This window comes from Emys orbicularis, chromosome 1 (genome assembly GCF_028017835.1).
Source record: "Emys orbicularis isolate rEmyOrb1 chromosome 1, rEmyOrb1.hap1, whole genome shotgun sequence".
In the NCBI taxonomy this organism is placed as follows: domain Eukaryota; kingdom Metazoa; phylum Chordata; order Testudines; family Emydidae; genus Emys; species Emys orbicularis.
The window spans coordinates 66,219,222-66,243,144 of record NC_088683.1 but is presented as its reverse complement, the minus strand read 5'-3'; the positions used below and the strand labels follow the sequence as shown (position 1 = coordinate 66,243,144).

Sequence of the window (23,923 nt, the reverse complement as noted above, 5' to 3'; positions counted from 1 at the left end):
GACTCTTACCACAGCCCTTCAAGTCGGGTCTCCTGCAACAGATCTTCCCACAGTGTTCCACTACTGAGGCTTCTCTGCCTCCGAGTCCTACCCCTGTTCAAGGAACCCCTCGCTAGGACCAACCCCTTGTTATGGGCCTCCTCCTCTCAGGTCTTCACCCCAAGTCTCCCTGCGTTGTTCCACCCCAAAGGCCTTCCCACAATCAGGGGTCCTAGCTTTGGTCAGTTCTCACCAGCAGTTCTGTTCCAGCTCTCCTCAGGACTCAGCTTTTCTGCTGGGTCTCCTGTAGCTTTCTCCCAAGCCACTCTTGCCAGCTCTCACCAGCTGCTGCCTGTCTCTGGCTCCTCTCAGTCTCCTGGTCTCTCATCTGCCAGTCTCATTCTTCTAGGACCCAGATGCCCTCTCATAAATCTAACTGGGGTCAGCTTCTGAAAGGGCTAGTATCACCTTGTGACAAGTACATAATTTATATTTCGTTTTGTAAAAGTGCTTTTAGATCCTTCAAAATGGAAGTCACACTGTGATATATAGACAGTGAAAGGAATATAAAAAGAGGAACTGGTAAGGAAGTGTTGGGTCTGAGACAAAGAGGACCAGAGGTGTGGACTGAACAACACTGAAGTAGGCCCCTGCGAGCAGCCAAGCCTGAAAAGAAGACTTGGACTGGACTTTTGTTATCTTACAGTTTTGTTTGTTAATGAGTCATACCCCAAGGAAAAGAGTAACTTTTGACACACCATGGGGCACGTGGACTGTGTCTTAAAGCAGGCAGGAAATTCACCTACCAACCAGTCTGTACATTGAACTGCGATCATAGAAATGTAGGACTGGAAGGGATCTCAATAGATCATCTAGTCTAGTCCCCTGCACTGAGGCAGCTCTAAGTATGTAAGTAGATAACTAGACCATCCCTGACAGGTGTTTGATTCACCTGTCCTTAAAAACCTCCAATGACAGAGATTCTACAATTTCCCTAGGTAATTTGTTCCAGTGCTTAACTACCATTACAATTTGGAAGTTTTTCCTAATGTCTAACCTAAATCTCCCTTGCTGCAATTTAAGCTCATTGCTTCTTGTCTGATCTTCAGTGGTTAAGAACAATTTATCACCTTCCTCTTTATAACAACCTTTTACATACTTGAAGACTTATCATGTCCCCCCTCAGTCTTCTCTTCTCCAGACTAAACAAACCCAATTTTTTCAGTCTTTCCTCATAGGTCAGGGGTGGCCAACCTAAGCCTGAGAAGGAGCCAGAATTTACCAATGTGCATTGACAAAGAGCCACAGTAATATGTCAGCAGCCCCTCATCAGCTCCCTGTCCCCCGCTCACAGCACCTCCCACCCACCGGCAGCCCTGTCAATCAGCACCTCCCCCTCCCTCCCCGCACCTCCCTATCAGCTGTTTCGGGGCATGCAGGAGGCTCTGGGGTGGAGGGGGAGGAGCGAGGGCATGGCAGGTTCAGGGGAGGGGGCGGGAAGGGGAGGAGTGAGGGCAGGGCCTGTGGCAGAGCCAGGGGTTGAGCAGTGAGCACCCACCCCACGCACATTGGAAAGTTGGCGCCTGTAGCTCCAGCCCCGGAGTCGGTGCCTATACAAGGAGCCGCATATTAACTTCTGAAGAGCCGCATGTGGCTCTGGAGCCACAGGTTGGCACCCCTGTCATAGGTCATGTTTTCTAGACCTTTAATCATTTTTGTTGCTCTCCTCTGGACTTCCTCCACTTTGTCCACATCTTTCTGGTGCCCAGAACTGGACACAGTACTCCAGTTGAGGCCTCATCAGTGCTGAGAAGAGTGGAAGAGTTACTTCTCATGTTTTGCTTACAACATTCCTGCTAGTACATCCCAGAATGATGTTTGCTTTTTTTTTGTGTGCAACAGTATTACATTGTTGACTCATATTTAGTTTGTGATCCACTATAATCCCCAGATCCTTTTCTAGTGCTCCTTCCTAGGCAGTCATTTCCCATTTTGTATTTATGCAATTGCGTAGTCCTTCCTAAGTGTAGTACTTTGCATTTGTCCTTATTGAATTTCATCCTGTTTAATTCAGACCATCTCTCCAGATTGTCAGGATCATTTTGAATTCTAATCCTGTCCTCCAAAGTGCTTGCAACCCCTCTCAATTTGGTATCTTCCACAAACTTTACAAGTGTATTCTCAAGGCCATTATCCAAATCGCCAGTGAAGATATTGAATAGAACCACTCAATATGCCCTTCCAGTTAGATTGTGAACTATTGCTAACTACTCTCTGAGTATAGTTTTCAAGCCAGGTTGGACCCACATTATATGCCATCAGTGAAAAACTTAAGGATTCTAGTTATCAGTAGTATGAAGATAGAAATGCCTCATTCATTTGCAGCAAAGAAGCTAATTCAAGGGTGCATCTGAAGGAGTATCATAAACAAAGCAAGCGAAGTTATGCCATTGTATAATTCCATGTTAAGGGGGTCCCACTAACCTTACCATTAGGAGGTTTTTCCTAATATCTAGCCTAAATCTCCCTTGCTGCAATTTAAGCCTAAAACTGCTGCACCCAATTTTGGGTATTGTGATAAAGCTCCTCCTCTGCCTTGGTGGGCTCTGCACTTTCTGGCAGATTTGCTCGCCTCAGAGGTTCACGGCAGTCCTCAGTTTTGCTCCTGTTGTTAGTGGCACAAACCTGCCATTCACTCAGCTAACCTCATCACTGGCCAGCATTGGGAAAAGGAGGAGAACAATCCCCACAATCTCTGCTGGCCCACCTAATGGGTCGGGGGACTGGCCAGAGACCTTCCTCTCTGGTGGGACTCACAGTCCAGATCAACTCCCCTTATATCAAATAGGGAGATGAGGGGATGGGGGGAACCCGGGCCCGCCCTCTACTCCAGGTTCCAGTCCAGGGCCCTGTGGATTGCAGCTATCTATAGTGTCTCCTGTAACAGCTGCATGACAGCTACAACTCCCTGGGCTACTTCCCCATGGCCTCCTCCCAACACCTTCTTTATCCTCACCACAGGACCTTCCTCCTGATGTCTGGTAACGCTTGTACTTCGCAGTCGTCCAGCAGTACACCTACTCACTCTCAGCTTCTTGCGCCTCTTACTCCCAGCTCCTCACATGTGCCCCTCACTAACTGAAGTGAGGTCCTTTTTAAACCAGGTGCCTGATTAGCCTGCCTGTCTTAATTGATTCTAGCAGCTTCTTAATTGGCTCCAGGTGTCCTAATTAGCCTGTCTGCCTTAATTTGTTCCAGCAATTTCCTGATTGTTCTGGAACTGCCCCTGTTACCTTACCCAGGGAAAAGGGACCTGCTTAACCTGGGGCTAATATATCTGCCTTCGATCACTCTCCTGTAGCCCCTGGCCCGACCCTGTCACAGTATATATTTAATTCCATAGTATATACTTTCTGGAGACGTTTCAGAGAAGAACTGCTAAGCTCATCAAAAGATAGTTGTGGGAGTTAAATTTCTGCAGTCTGTCTAGCTTGGAGAAGAGGCTGTTGTACACAAAAAATGGGATCACAAAGACTTGGGTAAGGACCTGTTTCAACTGAGCAACAAGAAAACATGTGGACACTTCTGATCTCTCCCCTCACCCCACCCCAAGCATAGGTTAAATGTGAAAGTTTGCTTTGTTTTGTTTGTTTTTAAACCCATATGATACTCACCATTTGGACTTTTGTCCCTGGAGGTACTGGTAGAATGCAACTTACTAGGATATGTGGAGGAGAAGAGGAACGGACAATTATTTATTGATTTCTCTAGCATTTACTGCCATAGCTGCTGAGCACTCTAATTAGAAAAAACATATTAAAAAGATAAAATTATATATGCTACCCATAATAAATTATAACAGTAAAACTAAAAATACCACTTTCCTGATTGTTTCTAGCAAACATTCGTAGAATAACCATTAGCTGAGATAAACAACTGACTAAAGTTTAAAAAAACCCAACCAAATGCTAAAGGAAATAAATAAGCCTGACATCAAGCCTGGAAGCCTGAAAATTCAAATTCTGGCCAAAGGCAACACATTCCCTAAATGGGGGCTCTCTAAGGAGAAGACCTGCCACCAGGCCTGAGAGTTCAACCACAGAAACCATTAGCTACAGATTTCCAACCACCCTCAAGTACTACAGTTGGCTATGAAGTGAGAAGCAGTCTGTTGTACTATTAGTTTGTAAACTATTCAGGGCTTTAAAAGAGAACAGGGAGCCAATTCATAGATTTGAGCGCTGGCATTATGTGCTTATAATGACCCGCTTATCTCTGAAAGTGGGCAGGTACATTCTGAACCAGATGACAATTTTGAGTGACCTTCAAAAGTAGCTCTAACTAGAGCGCACAACAATAGTCTGTCTAGAGGTGACAAAGGCATAGATAACTGGAGAGGTCACACAAACTTTTGGTCAGTTGTAGAAGATGAAATGCACCATGCACCACCATCACTACCTGCAAATCTAGGAGCAGTGACATATCCTATAGGAATCTTAGACTGTAAACCATTTAGGCAAAATTCAAGCATGCTGGACACTTTCAGTAACTGGCTCACGTGGTGTCTGTACCAATTTCTTTTAAAGGTTCGGTAAAAGTTGGTCTGATCTTTTCAAGTTTGATTCTCAGGTAGTTCATATTCATTCAGGTCTCTTGCTGAGCCAGGCACTGGGAAATAAAGGAAACTGTAAAAATTACGTTTGGTGAAATAAAGAGATTCATCTGAGTGTGACCGGTACGCTGATGTCACTTCACCCTAAAGTCTGTTTCCCCATGTGGTCTCACATTGAATAGACGTGACGAGACGTGCAAGATCCCACATGAGGGCCCTCAAGGAGGATGAGCAGTTGCCCAGCATCATACTCTGGGATCTCTTTGAGGATGGAAAGAATTCACTTATGCCTGCAAGGTGTTTACCTATGGGATGCTCTGTGCTCACAAGCACCAGCTAGCCAAATTTGAAATGGGGAAAGAATTTTCCACCAGGGTGTATTGGCAGGCACCCTGGGTTTTGGTTTGTGCAGGGCTGTGTTTTGTGTTTGTTTGTTTGTTTTTTGTGAGGGTTTTTTGGCCTTCTCCTAGATTTGCCTAGAGCACATCTGTTAGGATTAGGTGAGCATGATCAAATTTCTGTGATTGCAGTCTGTGATCCTTCCTTCATGTACCTTTCATCGCTAGAGTCCTCCCTTTCTGGTCAGGGTTGTGACAGAATGCAGAAGCTTACACTGCACTACCTGTCTTGTGAATATAAATTATAGGACTTCATGACATCACAAACCACTCAAGCTTCACTCCCTTGATTACCATGCCAGCAGAACCCCTTTGAGTCTGAGCATTATGCTACCCCTTGATATAACTCACAATTGTGTATCTATGTGAATATCTTGTTTAGTTAACTGACCATTTTTACTTGCCCTGCCAATCATTTGCAATCATGTATACCTTATAATTCATAGACCTGATGTCAACTCAGGCACTCATATTATGGTATGCCTACACAGATAAAATTACATTTTTATTCATTTCTAAATGAGGCAAGCGAATTCGCCAGAAAGCGCAGAACTCACCAGGGCAGAGGAGGAACTTTATCACAACTGGTGTTAACAGTGGGATTTGGTGTGCACAGCGCGGCGGAAGAAGAAGGGTGATAAAAAAAAAAAAAAAAAAAAGATAGCTACCCATAGTGCAATGCTCCGGAAGTCGACGCTAGCCTCGGTACTGTGGATGCGGTCCGCCGACTAGAGCACTTAGAGCATTTTATGTGGGGACACACACAATCGGCTGTATACAACCGATTTCTATAAAACCGGCTTCTATTAATTCGATCTAATGTCGTAGTATAGACATACCCTGAGAGAAGCGATTGTCCTACCTGCTGTCAGACACACTCCACATGCCTCAAGTAAAGTTCAAAATTCACCTCTTCCTGGGGCTTGACTTCATTAGCCAGCCATTGAATAATAAGGGTATGTTTATACTGCAATTTAAGACCAGCTTGGGACTCGAGTTAGCAGACCCTGTGTTTGTTAACCTAGGGCTTGAGCATCTACCCTCATTTGTAACCCCAGGTTAGGAATTGTTAAAAACTAACTCCCAACCTGGGTCTCCAGTATCTACATTGCATTATCCAGGCCCAAGTCCACAACCCGGAGTCCTGGGACCCTGGGTCTGAGTGCTTGGTTAGCATGATTTGTGTGTAGACAGAAGGGGGATTAAGTTTGAGCCTGAGTTTGAACTATGGGCTTACATTGCAGTGTAGACCATGCCATAAGGGTATATCTACACTTCAATTAAAAACCCATGACTGGCCCATGCCAGCTGACTCGGGCTCATGGGTGGCTCTGGCTAAGGGGCTGTTTAATTGCACTGTAGATGTTCGGGCTTGGGCAGAGAAAATGTAGGAGGGTTGGGCTGAGCAGCCCAGGGCTAGGAACCCTAGGAGAAGCCAAGCTTTGGACTGGACTTTGTTGTCTTAGGGTATGTCTACACCGCAATTAAGCAGCCTCTAAACCTGAGCCCAAGTCAGCTGGCATGGGCCAGTCGCGGGTGTTTAACTGCAGTGTAGACATACCCTAAGACAACAAAGTCCAGTCCGAAGCTTGGCTTCTCCTAGGGTTCCTAGCCCTGGGCTGCTCAGCCCAACCCTCCTACATTTTCACTGCCTCAAACCCAAGATCTCTTTGCCAGGGCAACCCAACTCTGAAATCTCTTTCAGAGCTTGCTTTCTTCCCCACTGGAGGGTCCTGGTATTATTGGCTGGTAGTTGCATGGTAGGATGACTTCAGTCTCTCTGTCCAGGAAAGGCCATTAATCCATTCAAGCAACTTAATTACGGTCTGTCAAATATTTGTTCTCTCATCCTTGCTGCAGGAAGAAAGGTGTGAACAGTGGAATATTTTGTTTTGGAATATTTTAAATATACATAAATATACACACATTGCTATAGACTGACGTTGGAGAAGGAAATCCCATTCTGATACTGAGGCATCTGGCTGCAGCAGCTTCCAGTGCAGCACATCTCTCTGGCACAAACTCCCCACAGGCAGCCAGAAGAATCGAGAAGCTGGCAGAAAAGGGCACAAAACGCTTGGGCTTATCAGACTCTGCTTGCCATGGGTCAGTTATGCCACACCTGCTGAGCTAACTGAGCTCTGCTTCTTGCAGGTCCATCATGCACCACCATTTTTCTCACTCTCCTCCAAACAGCCAGCCATGGAAGGACAAGAGGGAGAATCGCCCAGACATTGAGGAACAAGCTGGCAGTAAGGGGTCTTTTGACCCACCCTTTATTTCTCAGACCATTTGCCCTAGTCCCTCCCACTATGTTCTGGGCCCATCAGCAGCTTCTGTGGAGACACTGGGACATCACGCTTACTCTGATGCTGCAGGTCTACAGAACTACGGTTGTACCAGCTTTGTTGCACAACAGTGAAATTGGGCTCTGAGGAAGGCTAAAGAATGTGAGATTGACAGTTTAAATTCTTGCCGCCTTCCTCAGCTGCTCCATATTAAGTGTCAGGACAAGAACAGCAATGAGCATATCTGTAGAGAAACCCAGTCTTCTTCTTAGTGTATGCACAACGTGCCTCAGTTGGCACATGACCAGGATTCATCACTGAATTTGGTCCGCTGATTGGATCATTAGCTTCCCAGGCTGGGTCCTGACAAGGAGTGCAACGTGAATGCTGAGCCATGCCCCCCGCCAAACCCAGTAACTGTGTCCATCGGCAGTGGTTTGGTTTCGATGGCTTTCTTGGTATGGATATACTACTAGGAGGGCAGACTAATGCATTTACCAAGGAATGCTGCTACCTGGCTGGCGATTATGTGGGTGTCAAAATTTTGGGTGGCGCAATCAGATTGCCAATGACAGACACAGACTAACTATCCCGCCAGACCATCTTAAGGATCTAGCTAGAGATCAATCTTCCTGAACCAGTTAAAATACCAGAGTATGAAGACTGCAATATATCATCTGCCTCACACTGGGGTAAGGGATCTTCCAGGGAACAAGAAGGCTTAGGGACTCTATTCCATCCTCTTGTTAGTGCCAAAGTGTTCCACAACAGAGGAGCACTCAGCCTGAAGTTCTTGAACAGATTCCTATGGAAGCCAGAGTTCAGGCTGGAAACCCAAATTCCACCGTACCAGCAATTCCCACAAGGAAAATTTTAATTTCTCTATCTTCAGTTGATCCGAAGAACACCTGTCTACACATGGTAGGCACACCTATTTGAGGAGCCTCTGAAAGGAGGTATTATAATTACACAGACCTCTATGTACTGTCTGCCAGTTTTGAAGGACTGCAAGTCCCATGATGCAGTGGAGAGCACCCTCTGGGACTGGACTGAGCTTCCTGGATCAGAGACTGCTGCAGGGAGTCAGGGGCCTCATTTTGGGATGGAGAAGCAGCACATGGTGGGCTCCATTTTGGTGGGGAGATGAAATCCTGGTCATGAGTTGGAAGATTGCTTTGTGGATTGTCTAAACCAGCTAAGCTGCTTCAAGAAAGCCAGAAGTTGCTGCTGAGAGACTGCTGGGGCTTGGACCAAGCAGGGAGCCAAGGAGGCTATTGCTGAGCTTCACTGGAGCCAGGCCAGAGACTGTTTCTGTGCCCAGAACTGACTGAGGTGGGCCTACAATGAAGACAGTGTGAATAACCACCACCTTTGTTGTTTGGAAAGTGCTTTCAGCAGCAGGGGGATAGTGAAAGAGACTTTAAGGGGTTTCTCTGAATCTGAGAAAGACAAAGTATTGGCTAACCAGGATGCAGAGCTACATCCTGGTTACAGCAGCTCCCATCTTCAGAGGGGTTGTACAGCTTGGAATGATCCCAAGTTAGAATTGCTCTGTCCTGTGTTGCCTTGGCTGGGCTGTTTTACTCAGTGCTGTCCCCAACTTCAAGATCTTCAAGTGCACCCACACAAGCAAGCGTCTAGAACTCTGAAATTAAGAAGAGTGCAAACTCAGGGGAGGCGTAAATGGGGCCAGTGTAAATGCAAGTGGTTAAGTTTCATTTACTACCGTAAACTGCATTTATTAATTGATGTATTGAAGCACCCCCTATTGATTTAAAGTGGCTGTGACATTTTAATTAATCTCAATCTGTTATATCATGTTTTATGAAATTGTTAAATAAAGGGGTGTTTAATCTAAGAGTATTCTGGTTGTATGTTGTTTATAAGTGGTACCTTTGAGTTAGCACCACTGCATAGATTAGCTCAGGTTTACTCCTGGAGACTCCCAAGGCACACCAGTGAGTGTTTTCAGGGCCCAGCCAGGTGGAGGCACCACCAAGATTAATTTCCTTTATAAGTAAAAGGACTAGAGCTGTGGATAGAGGATTCCCACCTATCCAACATCACAACTGGGATACTCAGGATCTCCTTTACTGTCGATTACATCAGGTGCCTGGGCACACAAGAGAGTGTTGCCTGCACCCGAGTAACCCAGGAAGGAAAGGGGGAGGAGGGCTATACATCATTATGTGAACCTTCCATAGGGGTGTATCTTAGCTTTACATGCAAAAGACAGTGTTACCAATACGTTGCTTCACCTTTTGGACCACCTGCCTCTCTCTCTCCCCAAAAGGGTGTTTTCCAAAGTATTGGAAAATATTTTGTTTTCCTGGGGCAATAAAAGGTTAATCTCCACTCTAAAACAACCTGCTTATCAGAACAGGAAAAGACCCACAAAGCAGCCATCCCATGGCCCAGATTGTGTTCTGGAACAACCTGGATTTGTCTACACTACCAGGAGCCCACACAGTCAATATTACTTCTCTGAGTCATCTTAGGGTATCTCTACACTGGCAGAGTTACAGCGCCGCTCAGACAGAGCTGAAGGGAAACCGCCGTTGTGTGTTCACACTGTCAGCTGCCTGTGCAATAGCATGTTCACACTTGTGGCACTTGCAGCGGTATTTGGAATGGTGCACTCTGGGCAGCTATCCCACAGAGCATCTCTTCCTCTTCTGCTGCTAAGAGTTGTGCAAAGGCAAAGGGGGTTGTGGGACATCCTGGGTCCTATCCCAATGCCCCATGATGCATTGCTTCGCATCCCAGCAATATTTTATTTTTTTTATTTTTAATCCCTGTGCTTCCATCCGCATTTGGCGCCATCTTTCAATGGTTTGTTTACTGCATGCTCTGCTCTGCCTCTTCGGTCTCCAGGAATGGATCCCGCACTATTGACCAATATGCTGCTCACTCTCATTAACACGTCACGAGTGGCAGTGGAGTTATTCCTTAAACTACAAATGCAAGAGCAGTTTGACATTGATCTTGCCACGCATAGTAGCTACAACATGAGATTGCTTGTGGCGTTCACTGAGGTGCTGACCACAGTGGAACGCTGCTTTTGGGCTCAGGAAACAAGCACTGAGTGGTGGGATCACATTGTCATGCACGTCTGGGATGATGAGGAGTGGCTGCAGAATTTTCAGAAGACGAAAGCCATATTCATGGGACTGTGTGATGAGCTCGCCCCAGCCCTGCAGCGTAAGGACACGAGAATGAGAGCTGCTCTGTCGTTGGAAAAGCATGTGGCAATTACACTGTGGAAGCTGACTACACCAGACTGCTACTGATCGGTCGCTAACCAGTTCAGAGTAGGAAAGTCGACCGCTGGACTCATGTTGACGGAAGTGTGCAGGGCCATTAATCGCATCCTGTTCTGAAAGACTGTGACTCTGGGCAACGTGCGTGACATTGTGGATGGCTTTGCACAAATGGGCTTCCCTAACTGCAGAGGGGGAATAGATGGCACGCACATTCCAATTCTGGCACCAGACCACCTAGCCACCGAGTACATTAATCGCAAGGGGCATTTCTCAATGGTTCTCCAGGCGCTTGTGTATCACCGTGGGTGTTTCACAGACATTAACACAGGCTGGTACGGAAAGGTGCATGACGCACGCATGTTTCGGAACAGTGGCCTGTGCAGGAAGCTGCAAGCAGGGACTTCCTTCCCGGACCAGAAGATCACCGTAGGGGAAGTCGAAATGCCCATTGTGATCCTGGGAGACCCTGCCTACCCCTTAATGCCGTGGCTTATGAAGCCATACATGGGTAACCTTGACAGCAGCAAGGAGCGGTTCAACAACAAGCTGAGCAAGTGCAGAATGACTGTGGAGTGTGCTTTTGGCCGTTTAAAGGCCCGCTGGTGCTGCCTATATGGGAGGATGGACCTGGGGAATGACGATATTCCTATGCTTATAGCCGCGTGCTGTACGCTCCATATTATTTGTGAAGAGAAGGGTGAAAGCTTCACTCAGGGCTAGACCACTGGGGCTCAGCACTGGGAGGCTGAATTTGAACAGCCAGAGACCAGGGCTATTAGAGGAGCTCAGTGCAGGGCCATAAGGACCAGAGGTGCCTTGAGGCAGCAATTTGAAGCTGAAAGCCACTAATATCTGTTGCTATTCTCGGGAATGCAGTGCTTGTAATGCTAGGAGGTGATTGTGATTGGTGCAGACGATGCACTATGAAGGTGTAAGAAAATGGCCTGTTGCTTTGCAGGGCTCTGTTTGCTTTCAATTAATGGAATAAAGATTGCTTTCAAACTAAAACAATTATTTTATTAAAAAACAGCAACTGGAGGAGAGAGACAAACAAAATAACACATCAGCACTGAGGGGGATGGGGGAAGGGAGGGTCCCAGGAGGAGGTGGGGTCCTGGGACAGTTAAAGATTTGTGTATGTCCAGGTGTCATATCCAACCTTCTCCTTTGGAGTTCAGTGCAGCAGGTACTCTACTTCAGCAGGGCTAAACTGCAGAGGGACAGGTGTTGAGTGCAGTGGGTACTGGGAGTCCGCAGGGCTGGACTGTGATGGGGGAGGAGTGGAATGCAGGGGGTACAGATTGGAGCCAGGAGCTTGACAAGAGTCTGTTGGCCGTGTCTGGGGGGGGCGCGTGGGAAAGAGTTTTGCGACAGCAGCTTCCGGAGAGGGCGGGTGCAGAGCTGCTTGGTTTGCAGTGCTAGTAGCGCCTGGAGCGTGTCCGCTTGGCGCTCCATAACGTTTAAGAGCCACTCCGTGGCTTCATTCCGGCGCGCCGCGTTCTCCTTTCGGTCCCTCTTCTCACTGTCCCGCCACTCCTTCAATTCTCGTTTTTCAGCCGCGGAGTGCATCATGACATCACGCAGAAAGTCCTCTTTAGTTCTTTGTGGCCGCTTTCTAATTCTGCGCAGCCGTTCAGCTGGCAATAACAAAGAGGGAGGCTGGGCTCCCAAGGTCATCTCTGTGAAGCCAAAATGCAACATTTTACAGAAGTAGTATTGTTTGCAACACACAGACCACTGATTCAGTGATTTAAAACACAGCCACTATTCACATACCTATCACTAACTGGCTGACCCCAGGCAAGCACACGTGAGCCACAAGACCCCCAAAATGGTGAGTAACCGCAGGGGCAGGGGAAATCAGTGTTCCAGGACCGTACCGTACACTGGGCACGTGGCTCTTGGGGAGAGACAGCACTGTAGGGGGGGCCTTATAATCATTACTGTCCCCACATTTTCCACAGGCTGTGTTCATTATGGAAGATATCTTGTTGCTGAGGGTGAGCAGGGAATCAAGGGAGGGTCTTCTCCAAGACTGAGGCTTCCGCCCTGGCCCTTATGCGGCTCGCCTGTGCAGCAATGGTCTCTCCCCACATGACGGCAGAGTGGCGCAGGAAAGTTACCCTTAATGGGGCAAGAAACAAAGCAGCTCTTCCAATGAACCTGCGGCAGCGGATTGCCCAGTATCTCCATGAGAGTTTCATGGAGATCTCTGAGGCAGATTCCCATGAAGTGAGGAGTCAATCAACACCCCATTCCGCTGCTCAGCGTAGGCATGTGGTGGTACACACATTAAACAGACACAAGCCTGCTTTTTGCAACCCTCCTGCCCCCAACAACTTGCTTCAGCGATTCCCAAAATAAAAGTCACTTACCAGGGGCCTCCTCTCCTGTTTGCACTTTGCCAAGCTCTGACAGCTGTGACTGGCTAGCCTCCTCCAGGGTAGAGAAGAGCTCCTGGCTGCATGCATCTCTGATCTCCGAGTCGTCCTCTGCCCCTGGGTCCCCCTCCCCTTCCACATCCTCATCCAAGATTTCCTCCTCCTGGCTTGGTCCACTCTCGACTGGCATGCAAGCCACCGAAGTATCCACAGTGGCCTTCACAGTGGAGGCGGGGTCGCCACCAAGTATTGCGTGCAGCTCTTTGTAGACCTGGCAGCTCATGGGCGCAGCACCGGAGCGGCGGTTTGCCTCCCACGCCTCATGGTTGGTGTTCCACAGCTCCTTCATGTTGACCCTGCACTGCAGTGTGTCCCGGTCATGGCCCCTTTCTGTCATGCAATGTGACATTTGTCTGTAGGTATCATAATTCCTACGGCTGGAGCGCAGCTGGGACTGGACAGCCTCCTCTCCCCAAATGCTGATAAGGTCCAGCAGCTCAGCATTGCTCCAAGCGGGGGATCGCTTGGTGCATAGAGCAGGCATGGTCACCTGGAAAGATGCGCTGAGACCACTGCACACGTCACCGAGCAAACAGGAAGGGGACTTTCAAAATTCCCAAGGAATTTAAGGGGTAGCGCTCACAGTTGGTCACCTGAGGGCAGGGCAGTAGAGTTCAAACCAATGACCAGAGAGGCGAGAACAGGCATTGTGGGACACCTCCCAAAGGCCAATCACAGCACTGTAATCGACCAGGGTGTCTACACTGGTACCGCGGCACTGTAGCCCCAGTGCAGAAAGCTATACGCCTCTCACCGGGGTGGTTTTTTTACAGTGCTGTTTCTGCGCACTAAGTGGCTTGGCAGTGTGTACACCTCGGGAGTTACAATGCAGAAAGCTGCTTTACTGCGCAGAAACTTGCCAGTGTAGACAAGGCCTTAGATATCAACCTCCACAGAAGCCTGTCTCCATCAGAGGACAGGGTTCAAAAGCCTTTGGCCATAAGAAACAGTGTCATTCATTTCCCAGTCATATCCATCAGGGCTCTGATGTCTCGGATCAGAACAGTTCTCTTGCACCAGCTCTCTGTTGTGAGTGACATTCCACTTCTGTCCTCTCCAGAAATTTCTTAATTTCTTTCCAAAGTTTATTATTTTCCAGGACACATTATCCTGGCCCTCCCTCATCCCACTGTCAAGGGGCATTCAGAGGGACATAGCATGTCAGAATCAGGTAGGCTTAGTGAGAAAAAAAATCTGTACCATCTCCAAGAGGAAAGAAGCTCATTCGGGGAACAATTTCATCTAAGGTTAATGGAAGAATGGATCTCCAACATAGTATCAATTGGATCAAGTCAGACCAATCAGATATGTTCTAAGAGCTATGACTCCAGCCCTGATCAGCCAAGATATACCAATCATGTTTTACAACACTTAGGCAGTAACTTTTATCAACAAGGAAGGAGGTACCAGATCCTCAGTTGTACCGTGAACATCTAATCTTCTCTCTTTCTGGTCAAAGAGGAGAAAATATATATATTCTGTACTCCCAAGCACTGCACAAAGTGGAAATAAACATCACAGCAGCTTTGGCTACTCCAAGGGGAGTCTGGGAACTAAGAAATCTGGGTTCCATTCCCAGCTGTGTCACAAACTCCTTCTTGAGACCTTGGGCAAATCATATAATCTCTCTGTGCCTCAGTTTCCCACTCATAAAATACTTCCCTACTTCTCAGGGCTGTTGTAAAGAGGAATGTATTACCATCTGAGGTGTTCAAATTATGGTGATGGGGACAGATAAGTAATTAAACACACTGATAGGAGCCCATTGCTGGAGCTTGTATGTTGTGTAAAAATACTTTTAAATACATGGAGGTCTCCTCTGACATTTGAATCTTCAATAGACAAATCAGTTAATTTTTCAGAGGTAGCATCTACTGTACATGTTTCTTCTCAGTTATTCTTCTTGAGAAAACCCTTCATTTCAGCAGTGTATGTAATTCTTCCTCAATAAACCCACAAAATTAAAGCAAGCGCAATAAATCTTTGGATATGCACATAAGGCCGTTTGAACTCAATGAAGCTGACAGTAAGAGAGAGTGAGGTCAGCAGAAAATCATTGTGACAACTAGCCAGCAAGGTGCTGTATCCTTTTTTGTTTTTGAAGTAAGAATTCTTGCTTCAAAATCCTTTTACAGTCATTTTTAAACACCAATTACCGGTAATTAAATTGGAGTGCAACCCTAATTTTGCTAATGCTTGTCATTTACTGTGCAGTATATTTAAAAAATACTCTTATCATTCTCAGAGATGTTAAAAGCTCTCTTTCCCTGTGCTACACTCAAGTGAAAACCTCAACTTGTGGGAGCCTGAAAGGACTCCAGACTGACATTAGCAACTGTGATGTTTCAGATCTTTTGAGCAAGTGCACCATTTACAATTTGAGGAGATATATTTAGTACACAGGAGTGCCATTTGAGGCCAAGAGTGAAACACACAGAATCAATAAGGGTCCAGTTACATAATGGTTGGTGTTTGCCACACTTTTAACTTATGAAAGTTGTTGATTATACTTTCCTGACATCATAATCGAAAGGTTGTTGTTTGGTAATGGTGTGTTAGAGGAATAAGGATGCCCGTGCATCTGTTGCAGAAATTGGAGGGATTTAGCGAATGAGGGAGGGGACTTCAGGGAGAGAAAGGACAGTCTTATGGTAAGGCAATTGAATGGTGCCCTGAAGAATTGGATTCTGTCCCTCCCTCTGCCCCAGTGGAACAGATTTTTCTAAGGCAGGGGTTCTCAAACTGGGGGTCAGGACCCCTCAGGGGGTCGCGAGGTTATTACATGCTGTCAGTCTCCACCCCAAACCCCACTTTACATCCAGCATTTATAATGGTGTTAAATATATAAACATGTGTTTTTAATTTATAAGGGGGGGGGTTGTACTCAGAGGCTTGCTATGTGAAAGGGGTCACCAGTACAAAAGTTTGAGAGCCACTGCTCTAAGGTATGTAGGACCTGAATCCAAAAAGGGACTAATTACATTGTCACACTGAGCCTGTCAGGTTAGCGCGTTAACCGCTGGACTCCGAGATATTCTGATGTGTGTCTCCTTCAATCTCTCCTAGTGAAATTGTTCCCTTTTAAGTAATAATTAAATATTAATTGGACCAAAGAAAGAGTGAGTGATTGTATAGCACAGTGGTTAGGACACTCACTTGAGAGATGGCAGATCCCTACTCAAATCCCTTCTCATCATCAGGGAGAGGGGGGACTTGAAGTGGTGAGCTCCCACATCCCTTGTGAATACCCTAATCTTCAGCCCAATGGTTATCAGGGAGTTCTTCCTTCCCTCCCTCCCCCCAGCTCTCATTTTGTGTAGAGTTAGATGACCTCTAAGCATGCCTACCCGGTTGGGTCCTGCAGGCAAGTTAGGCAGAAGAATGCATATCTTCCTCCAGTTTATGAATTGCACTGGGGCTTATGTGTGGGAGAGGTGTCCAGAACCTGGAGGGAGGCAACAGTGTGTGTGCCCAGAAGTAGAAATGTACTTGCCTAGGGAGCTGTTCTGGGAAAACTTGGGTGTTGAGGAAGAATAGGCACCTACAGGCTTCATTGGCAGCCAAGCAGAAGTTTTGTGAATCAGTGATGCCTAAAAAGGGGACTTAGGTCCCTAAGTACCTTTGTAGATCCCTGCCTAGGTACCTAAAGATGCAAACAGGTGCCTAGCTGGATATTCAAAAACATCTAAACAGGTTAGGTGTCTAACGTACCAATAATTGGCCCAGAGTTCTTGTGTGGTGCTGGGATTTTCTGGGTGCCCAACGTGAGACACCTGGGGCAAGAGTTGCAGAATGGCTGAGCATTCACAGGTGCCACTGAAGTCACTGGAAGCTGTGCTTTGAACATGTAGAGCGCTATATCGTGTTATCTACTTGGAAAAATCAGGTCTTAGGCCTCACAAATTAGGCACCCAAAATTAGTAGGCACTTTAGACACTCTGTGCCTCAATTCCCTAGCTGCGAAATATTGATAATGCCACCACCTCTCACAGGAATGGCATATGAAGATAAATTCATTAATGTTTGAAGCACTCATATACTGTGGTGAGTGCACCACTGAAACACCCAGGAGGAAATTACTAATTCTGTGTTCAGTGCAGGGCTTGAATGGTGTACTGTAAATAAGGGTGGGGGTCACACATTGAATGAGGAGGATATAAATAAATATTGAATAACTGCCCATTCACTGAATGAGGCTGGGGTCCTGTAGAGATAATAGTATGTGATCATATAATTAAAAACACCGTCATAATGCATATGCACAAGGGAGCGAATTAAGGTAGCATGGACAGTAGTGCAGAGCAGTGCTCCATCCATGCTAGCTCCTGCTAGGCACACCCACAACACACCCTCTATACTGTGGAGGCCAGTAGACTATGGTGTAAATCCAACTTTGTGGGGGAATCCCCAGCTGCCCAGTTAGGGCACGTTTATGGCCTCTTTGTGCTGCCGTAGTGGAGCTAAGTGGCTATATCAGGACTTCAGTGAGAGTTTTACTTGAGAAAGGACTTCAAGAATTAGCCCATAGTTTGTACAGCACTTTGTGATCCCTTGGAATAAAAGGTGCTAGTTATGTAAAATGTGATTACCATGGCCAGGTCAACACTGTAAAGTTTTGTCAGCATAGCTATGAAATGTGTGTAAAAAAACCACCCCCAGCAGACATAGCTATGCCAGCAAAAGCACCAGTATAGATGCAGTAAAAACTTCTGTCAGCATATGCTCCGTGATCTAAACTTGGGGGCTCTGCCAATACAGATATACCGCTATAGCTATATCGGCTTAGCCCGCATAATGTAGGTTAGCCCCCCCTAGGATATTTATTCACTTTCTTTCAACGTGCAGCACAAGGAAGCATCTTTCCTTGTGATTAGGCTGCCTCAAGCTTAAAGGTCTGTCGCATGCCAATATTCAACAGGACAAATGTTCATCTGAAAATTATGTTTAAACAAAGACGCATTTTTTAAAAAAATGAAAAAAATAGATGGTGTGAAAGTTGAAAGTGTATTATTGTTCCACTTTAGACTATATGCTGAATAGTTCCTCCAGTGACTGCAATTAACAAACATTTACTTTCAATTCATTTTGTTGTAGGCTGAGTACTTTTATGAGTTCCTGTCCTTGCGCTCACTGGATAAAGGCATAATGGCTGATCCAACCATAAATATCCCCCTGCTTGGAACAGTTCCTCACAAAGCATCAGGTTTGTGTTGTTCATGTTATAAAAATAATGTTTCTGGAAAAAAATACATTCTAAAGCAAGTAGTTAAAAGGGTAAATACCATATTATAAATTGCACTGTAAATTTTAGCATCAAGGAAATTGTTTGTTATAATGCTGAACACTTGTTCCATGTAAATAATATGAAATCACTTTACCTTACTCCATTACTAAAAATCTAATGAACAGCCCCTTTTAGTTATTTTTCTTCTTTGAGCCAAATCTTGTTACTCTTATTCATGGAAGTAGGCCAGCAGGAGTTGGTCCAAAGTTTGATGCCTAAAATTCATTTATATGAAGCATTACTGCAGTTCAAAATTATTCAAAGGCATTATTATTTTGTTTTAGTTGATAACAGCTGGGTAATAGTAATACACCTCTACCCCGATATAATGCGACCAGATATAACACGAATTCAAATATAACGCGGTAAAGCAGTGCTCCGGGTGGGCAGGGCTGCGCACTCCGGCAGATCAAAGCAAGTTCGATATAACGCGGTTTCACCTATAACGCGGTAAGATTTTTTGGCTCCCAAGGACAGCGTTATATCAGGGTAGAGGTGTAGTAGTTAAATAATTGTCAATGGTTAAAGTATGTGGACATTATAAGTGCCTATCAGAACTAATTTTACTGCAGTTCATATAGTCATTTAGATATGTGCAAAGTGAGTGTAAAGTAGGCAAAAACATTAAGACAGACTGACTTTGTTTTTCAGAATTTTTCATTATTATCAAAATTGAGCAGAATTTTTGTTTGTTTTTAATTTTCAAAAATGATTTTTAATTTTGGTTTTGTTTAACTCACGAAAGGACTAAGATGGTCAATTAAAAGTTATACAGTAGCAAAAAACAAAAAAAAAGTCAGGCAAATGGGAAAGTGGAGGAGAAAAAAGGGATTTTCCCCTTTTTTCAACTTAGTCACTTTGTGGAATTTTTGTAAAAAGAAAGAAAACATTAAAATTGTAAAACAACATTTTTAATTTGTCTATTTTGAAAATGAAAGGCAATAAAGGAAACATTTTGATGGCATTGTCAATTCAATATTAATTAAAAAAATCAATTAAATTTTAAGATTGGAAAAGTGCATTTTTTGATCAATTCTTTTAGATTGAAAATATTCACCAGCTTTAGTGGTAAATTAGACTCACTGTGTCTGTGCAGAGGTACATGGAACAATCATGATATTCCAAAGTTCTTGTAGGATGAGGTGCATCTTAAAACACCAGCAAAACTGGAAGAGCCTTCCAGTAAGTGGGCAGTGTGATTGAGATAAGTCAGCCTATCATCCTATAGTTGACTTACTTCACTTGCGTACTGCAGTGCTGTTAAATTGTATTAAGTTAATATTTCTTCCCTAACCCCAATCTAACTTCACCTCTTTTTCTAATCTACAGACCAAAGAGATTACGCCTTTCCCCCCTTTCTCCAGCAAGTATATGCCAGACTTGACCACTTAGAGTCAGATTCTAATATCCTTACTCATGCTGAATAGTACCTCGCCCAATGATAGTACCGTTGAAATCAATAGGAATACTTTTGGAATAAGGTATTGCTCATACTATGTCTTCACTGCAAAAAATAATTGTGTTTTTAAATTGAGATTGCTATCTTGAGGTTAGCTATCTCAACGTAAAATCCTAGTGGAAGCTGGCACTGAAAGTTCTTACCTTGATGTAGCTAGTTCCATCCACCCATGGTGGCTTGTCTACACAAAAAAGTTGTTCTGTTTAAGGCTTTAACTATACCAGTATAGTTAAAGCCTTACAGTCCTCCTAGTGTGGACATAGTTTTGCCAGTACTGTATAGTTAATTCAGGCTAAACTGAGGTAAGCACCTTCATACTGGTATAACTGCATCCACACTAAAAAAAAATCACAACCCTCACCAACATAGCTATAGTAGTACAAAAACGGTGGCTAGACCATGCCACAATCTTGCCCACAATGATCTCCTTTACAGCCCTATTCATTGAAGCTACTATTAGGCAACTAACATAATTGGACCATACATCAATGATGGTCTAAAAACTGTTCAGGGACCTCTGAATGCTCTGAAAGATTAGCCCAAAATCTATTTTTCAATGCATGGAAAAGGCAGAGCCTGAAGAAACAAATACGGGAAACATATAAAGCAGTGCTTTTGGATAAACCAATTCCTTTCTGGGGAAAGAGAAAGAGAAACTAAACAAAATCATTAATGCACATTTAAAAAAAATATTTTTAAAACTGACAACACTCATGGGTAATTTAAGATTTTACTTCTGGATAAAACACAGCTCTTTCTTGGTTAAAACAACATTATTATGACTGGGGGTAATAAACTCCCAAAATTTAACTTGTAATATGAATTGAGTGTGAAAAGGCTCATTTATAATAAGGGATGGTTAAAAACAGTCTTAACTACAAGAGAAAAGAATTGTGCAGCATGAGTGAGAAGTTTTTACAGTGTGTATGTGAAAGCCAGATAAAGGAAAAAACAGATGAAATTAAATTGCAAGTGTTAATTTGCATACTCTTCCGAAGGACCAGTAGGAAAACTTAAATAGAGCTATGATGTAGAAGAGATCTGTAAGTAATTAAGCAGATACCTGTAGGTAAGTCACCAGGCCCTGATGAAGTCTCATCTGAATAGTGTAAAGCTTTAGTAAAGGGTTGGTGCCCAAGCCTGTCAATTTATTTAAGTTTCCTAGAATCTTTTCAGACTCCAGATTCTACATGAGAAGTCCTTATTTTATTGATTTTGAAGCCCAACAGAGATAAAATTGATTGTGCCTCTTATAGACTTATTTTTCTATTAAACATTGGTGTCAAAGTATTCACCAAAGTGCTTGTTAATAGGCTTGATTTTCTGCTGCCACGACTGAGACCAGACAGAGTTTAACTGTGGCCACTAACTAAGAAATATAGTGTGTTCTGGGAGTGTCAAGGCTGTATCCCTACTTTGAACTTTAGGGTACAAATGTAGGGGCCTGCATGAAAACTTCTAAGCTTATCTACCAGCTTAGCTCTGGTCCGCTGCCACCATCTTAAGAATTCCCTCCCTGGGAAGCCTTGAGAAACCTTTCACCAATTCCCTGGTGAATACAGATCCAAACTCCTTGGATTTTAAACAAGGAGAAATTGACCCTTCCCCCCTCCTTCCTTTCACCAACTCCTGGTGAATACAGATCCAAACCCCCTTTGGATCTTAAAACAAGGAGAAATCAATCAGGTTCTTAAAAAGAAGGCTTTTAATTAAAGCAAAAGGTAAAAATCATCTCTGCAAAATCAGTATGGAAAATAACTTTACAGGGTAATCAAACTTAAAGAGCTCAGAGGAATCCCCTCTGTCTTAGGTTCAAAGTATAGCAAACAAGATAAGCACTCTGGTAAAAGGTACATTTACAAGTTGAGAAAACAAAGTAAATCTAAGACGCCTTGCCTGGCTTTTACTTACAATTTTGAAATAAGAGAGACTTGTTTAGAAAGATGGGGAGAACCTGGATTGATATCTGGTCCCTCTCAGTCCCAAGAGCGAACAACCCCTTAAACAAAGGACACACACAAAAGCCTTTCCCCCCCCAAGATTTGAAAGTATCTTGTCCCCTTATTGGTCCTCTGGGTCAGGTGTCAGCCAGGTTACCCGAGCTTCTTAACCCTTTACAGGTAAAAGGATTTTAGAGTCTCTGACCAGGAGGGACTTTAGTACTGTACACAGGAGAGCTGTCACCCTTCCCTTTATAGTTATGACAGTTCTGGGAGTGATCCATTTGGCCCAGTCCTTGACGCATGAAAGGCCTTTAATCAGGTAGAGTAGAATAGCTTTAAGAAGAGTGATGGATAGTGTATAGGTGTTTTTCTGATGGCCATTCCTTCCTGTTCTCCCTCCCAGGCACAGGCTGAGCTCCTACTCTCCAAACAGTTTAGCAGCAGGAATTGTCCCTCCCAACTCATTCTTGGTTTAGGAGCTAAGGCTCAGATCCTCAAAGGTATTTAGGCACCTAAATCCCGTTGAAATCAATGGGAGTTAGGTGCCGAAATACCTTTGAGGATCTGGGACTAAGTAGCTGCCTGTTTAAAGGAGCAGAACTTTTGACATCTCCCATCAGCAGAGAGTGCTAAGCGGAGCGGTGAAAGGGAGAAGGCATTGGGTAAGAGGAGACAAATCTCAGAAAAAGGAGGGAAAGAAATGGGGAAAGTAGAGAGGGAGGGCCCCATCATGGCAGGGGTATAGTAAGAAATGGAGCCAAGAGATTGTGAGAGAGAATGGTCTGAGGGTTTGTGGCAGGATGTAAGGCACACACTGAAGTTTACATAGGGCAGCAAAATGCTTTTGACTGGTTCTGGCTATTTTTTGTAGTATACCTTTAGAATATTTACAGTTAATCTTTAATTTATAGTATTTTGAAAACAATAGTAGTGTTGAAGTGATGTCATGTTGACAGCAATATGGCCTTTCCATGGCATCTGGAATTTAACATAAATAACTCATATCAGCATGTGCTATGTATTGAGTGAGCTACATTGAAACTATATTTTGATGAACAGCAGAGTGTTGTAATCTATTGTACTATAATTACTGCAGCATAATCACTTGAAAAACAAAGAGATTACACCCGAGTTTAACACACATGTAAGTAAAGAAACTGATATAGGGTGACCAGATGTCCCGATTTTATCGGGACTGTCCCGATATTTCCTTGTTTGTCCCGCGTCCCGACCAATGTTAGGTCGGGACACTGGACAAACAAGCAAAGGCTCCGGAGCCTGGAAGTGCTCGCACCCCCCCCACCCCGACTCCGCCCCCTCCTTCCCCCATTGGCTCCCTCCCCGAATCCCCGCCTCTTCCCCAGGCTCGCCATTCCTCCTCCCTCCACAAGCGCTGGAGGGAGGCCGCAGGGGGAGCGCGGGGCCGGGGTGAGTGAGAGTCCGGCCTGGCCCCGAGCAGGCAGGACTCAGTCGGGTGGTAGGGAGAGTAGGGGGGCGGCCCGCGGGGCCAGGCGGCGACTGTTCTCCCCCCCTGGGCAGCGGGACTCAGGAGCAGCCGCTGCTGCAGCTCCCACTGCCGCGGGGGTAGGAAGCGGCCATGGCGCTCGGCGGCTCTGGCGCCCGGGCCCGAACCCCCCGAGCCCGGGCCTGCTGCGGGGACCCAGCAGCGCGCACACTGCGCCCAGCCCCTGGCCAGTCGTGTCTGGGCTGCTGCCCAGCTGGTGCTATCCCGCGGCGGCCCCAGGGCGGAGGCATCGGCAGCCCACCCCCGTTCGTTCCCCTGCGGGACCCGACCGGGACGGGGGGGCTGGGGCCTGCAGCCCCCACTCCGGGGCCGCCGCAGGATTGCACCAGCTGGGCAGTAGCCCAGACACGACTGGCCAGAGGCTGGGCGCAGCGTGCGCGCTGCTGGGTCCCCACAACAGGCCCGGCCTTGGGGGGTTCGGGCCCGGGCGCCAGAGCTGCAGCCGCCGAGCTTGGTCATCGGCTGCTTCCTCCCCCCGTGGCAGTGGGAGCTGCAGCAGCGGCTGCTCCCAAATCCCGCTGCCCAGGGGGGGAGAACAGCCGCCGCCTGGCCCCGCGGGCCGCCCCCCTACTCTCCCTACCGCCCGACTGAGTCCTGCCTGCACTCGGGGCCAGGCCGGACTCTCACTCACCCTGGCCCCGCGCTCCCCCTGCGTCTCCCGGGCCTCCCTCCAGCACTTGTGGAGGATGGGTGTTTTGTTTTTTTTCTTGGCTCTGCCATCTCCTCCCCCG

General features: G+C 45.9%; 1 protein-coding gene across 1 annotated transcript in view; it reads left to right on the top strand.

Annotated features, from left to right (window-relative positions):
* The window catches only part of WIF1 (WNT inhibitory factor 1), a 54,201-nt gene that overhangs the window by 9,773 nt on the left and 20,505 nt on the right, over positions 1-23,923 (top strand). The window contains exon 3 of the mRNA XM_065422349.1: positions 18,076-18,184. Coding sequence (XP_065278421.1) covers positions 18,076-18,184 — 109 coding nt within the window. The remainder of the gene's footprint in view (positions 1-18,075; positions 18,185-23,923) is intronic.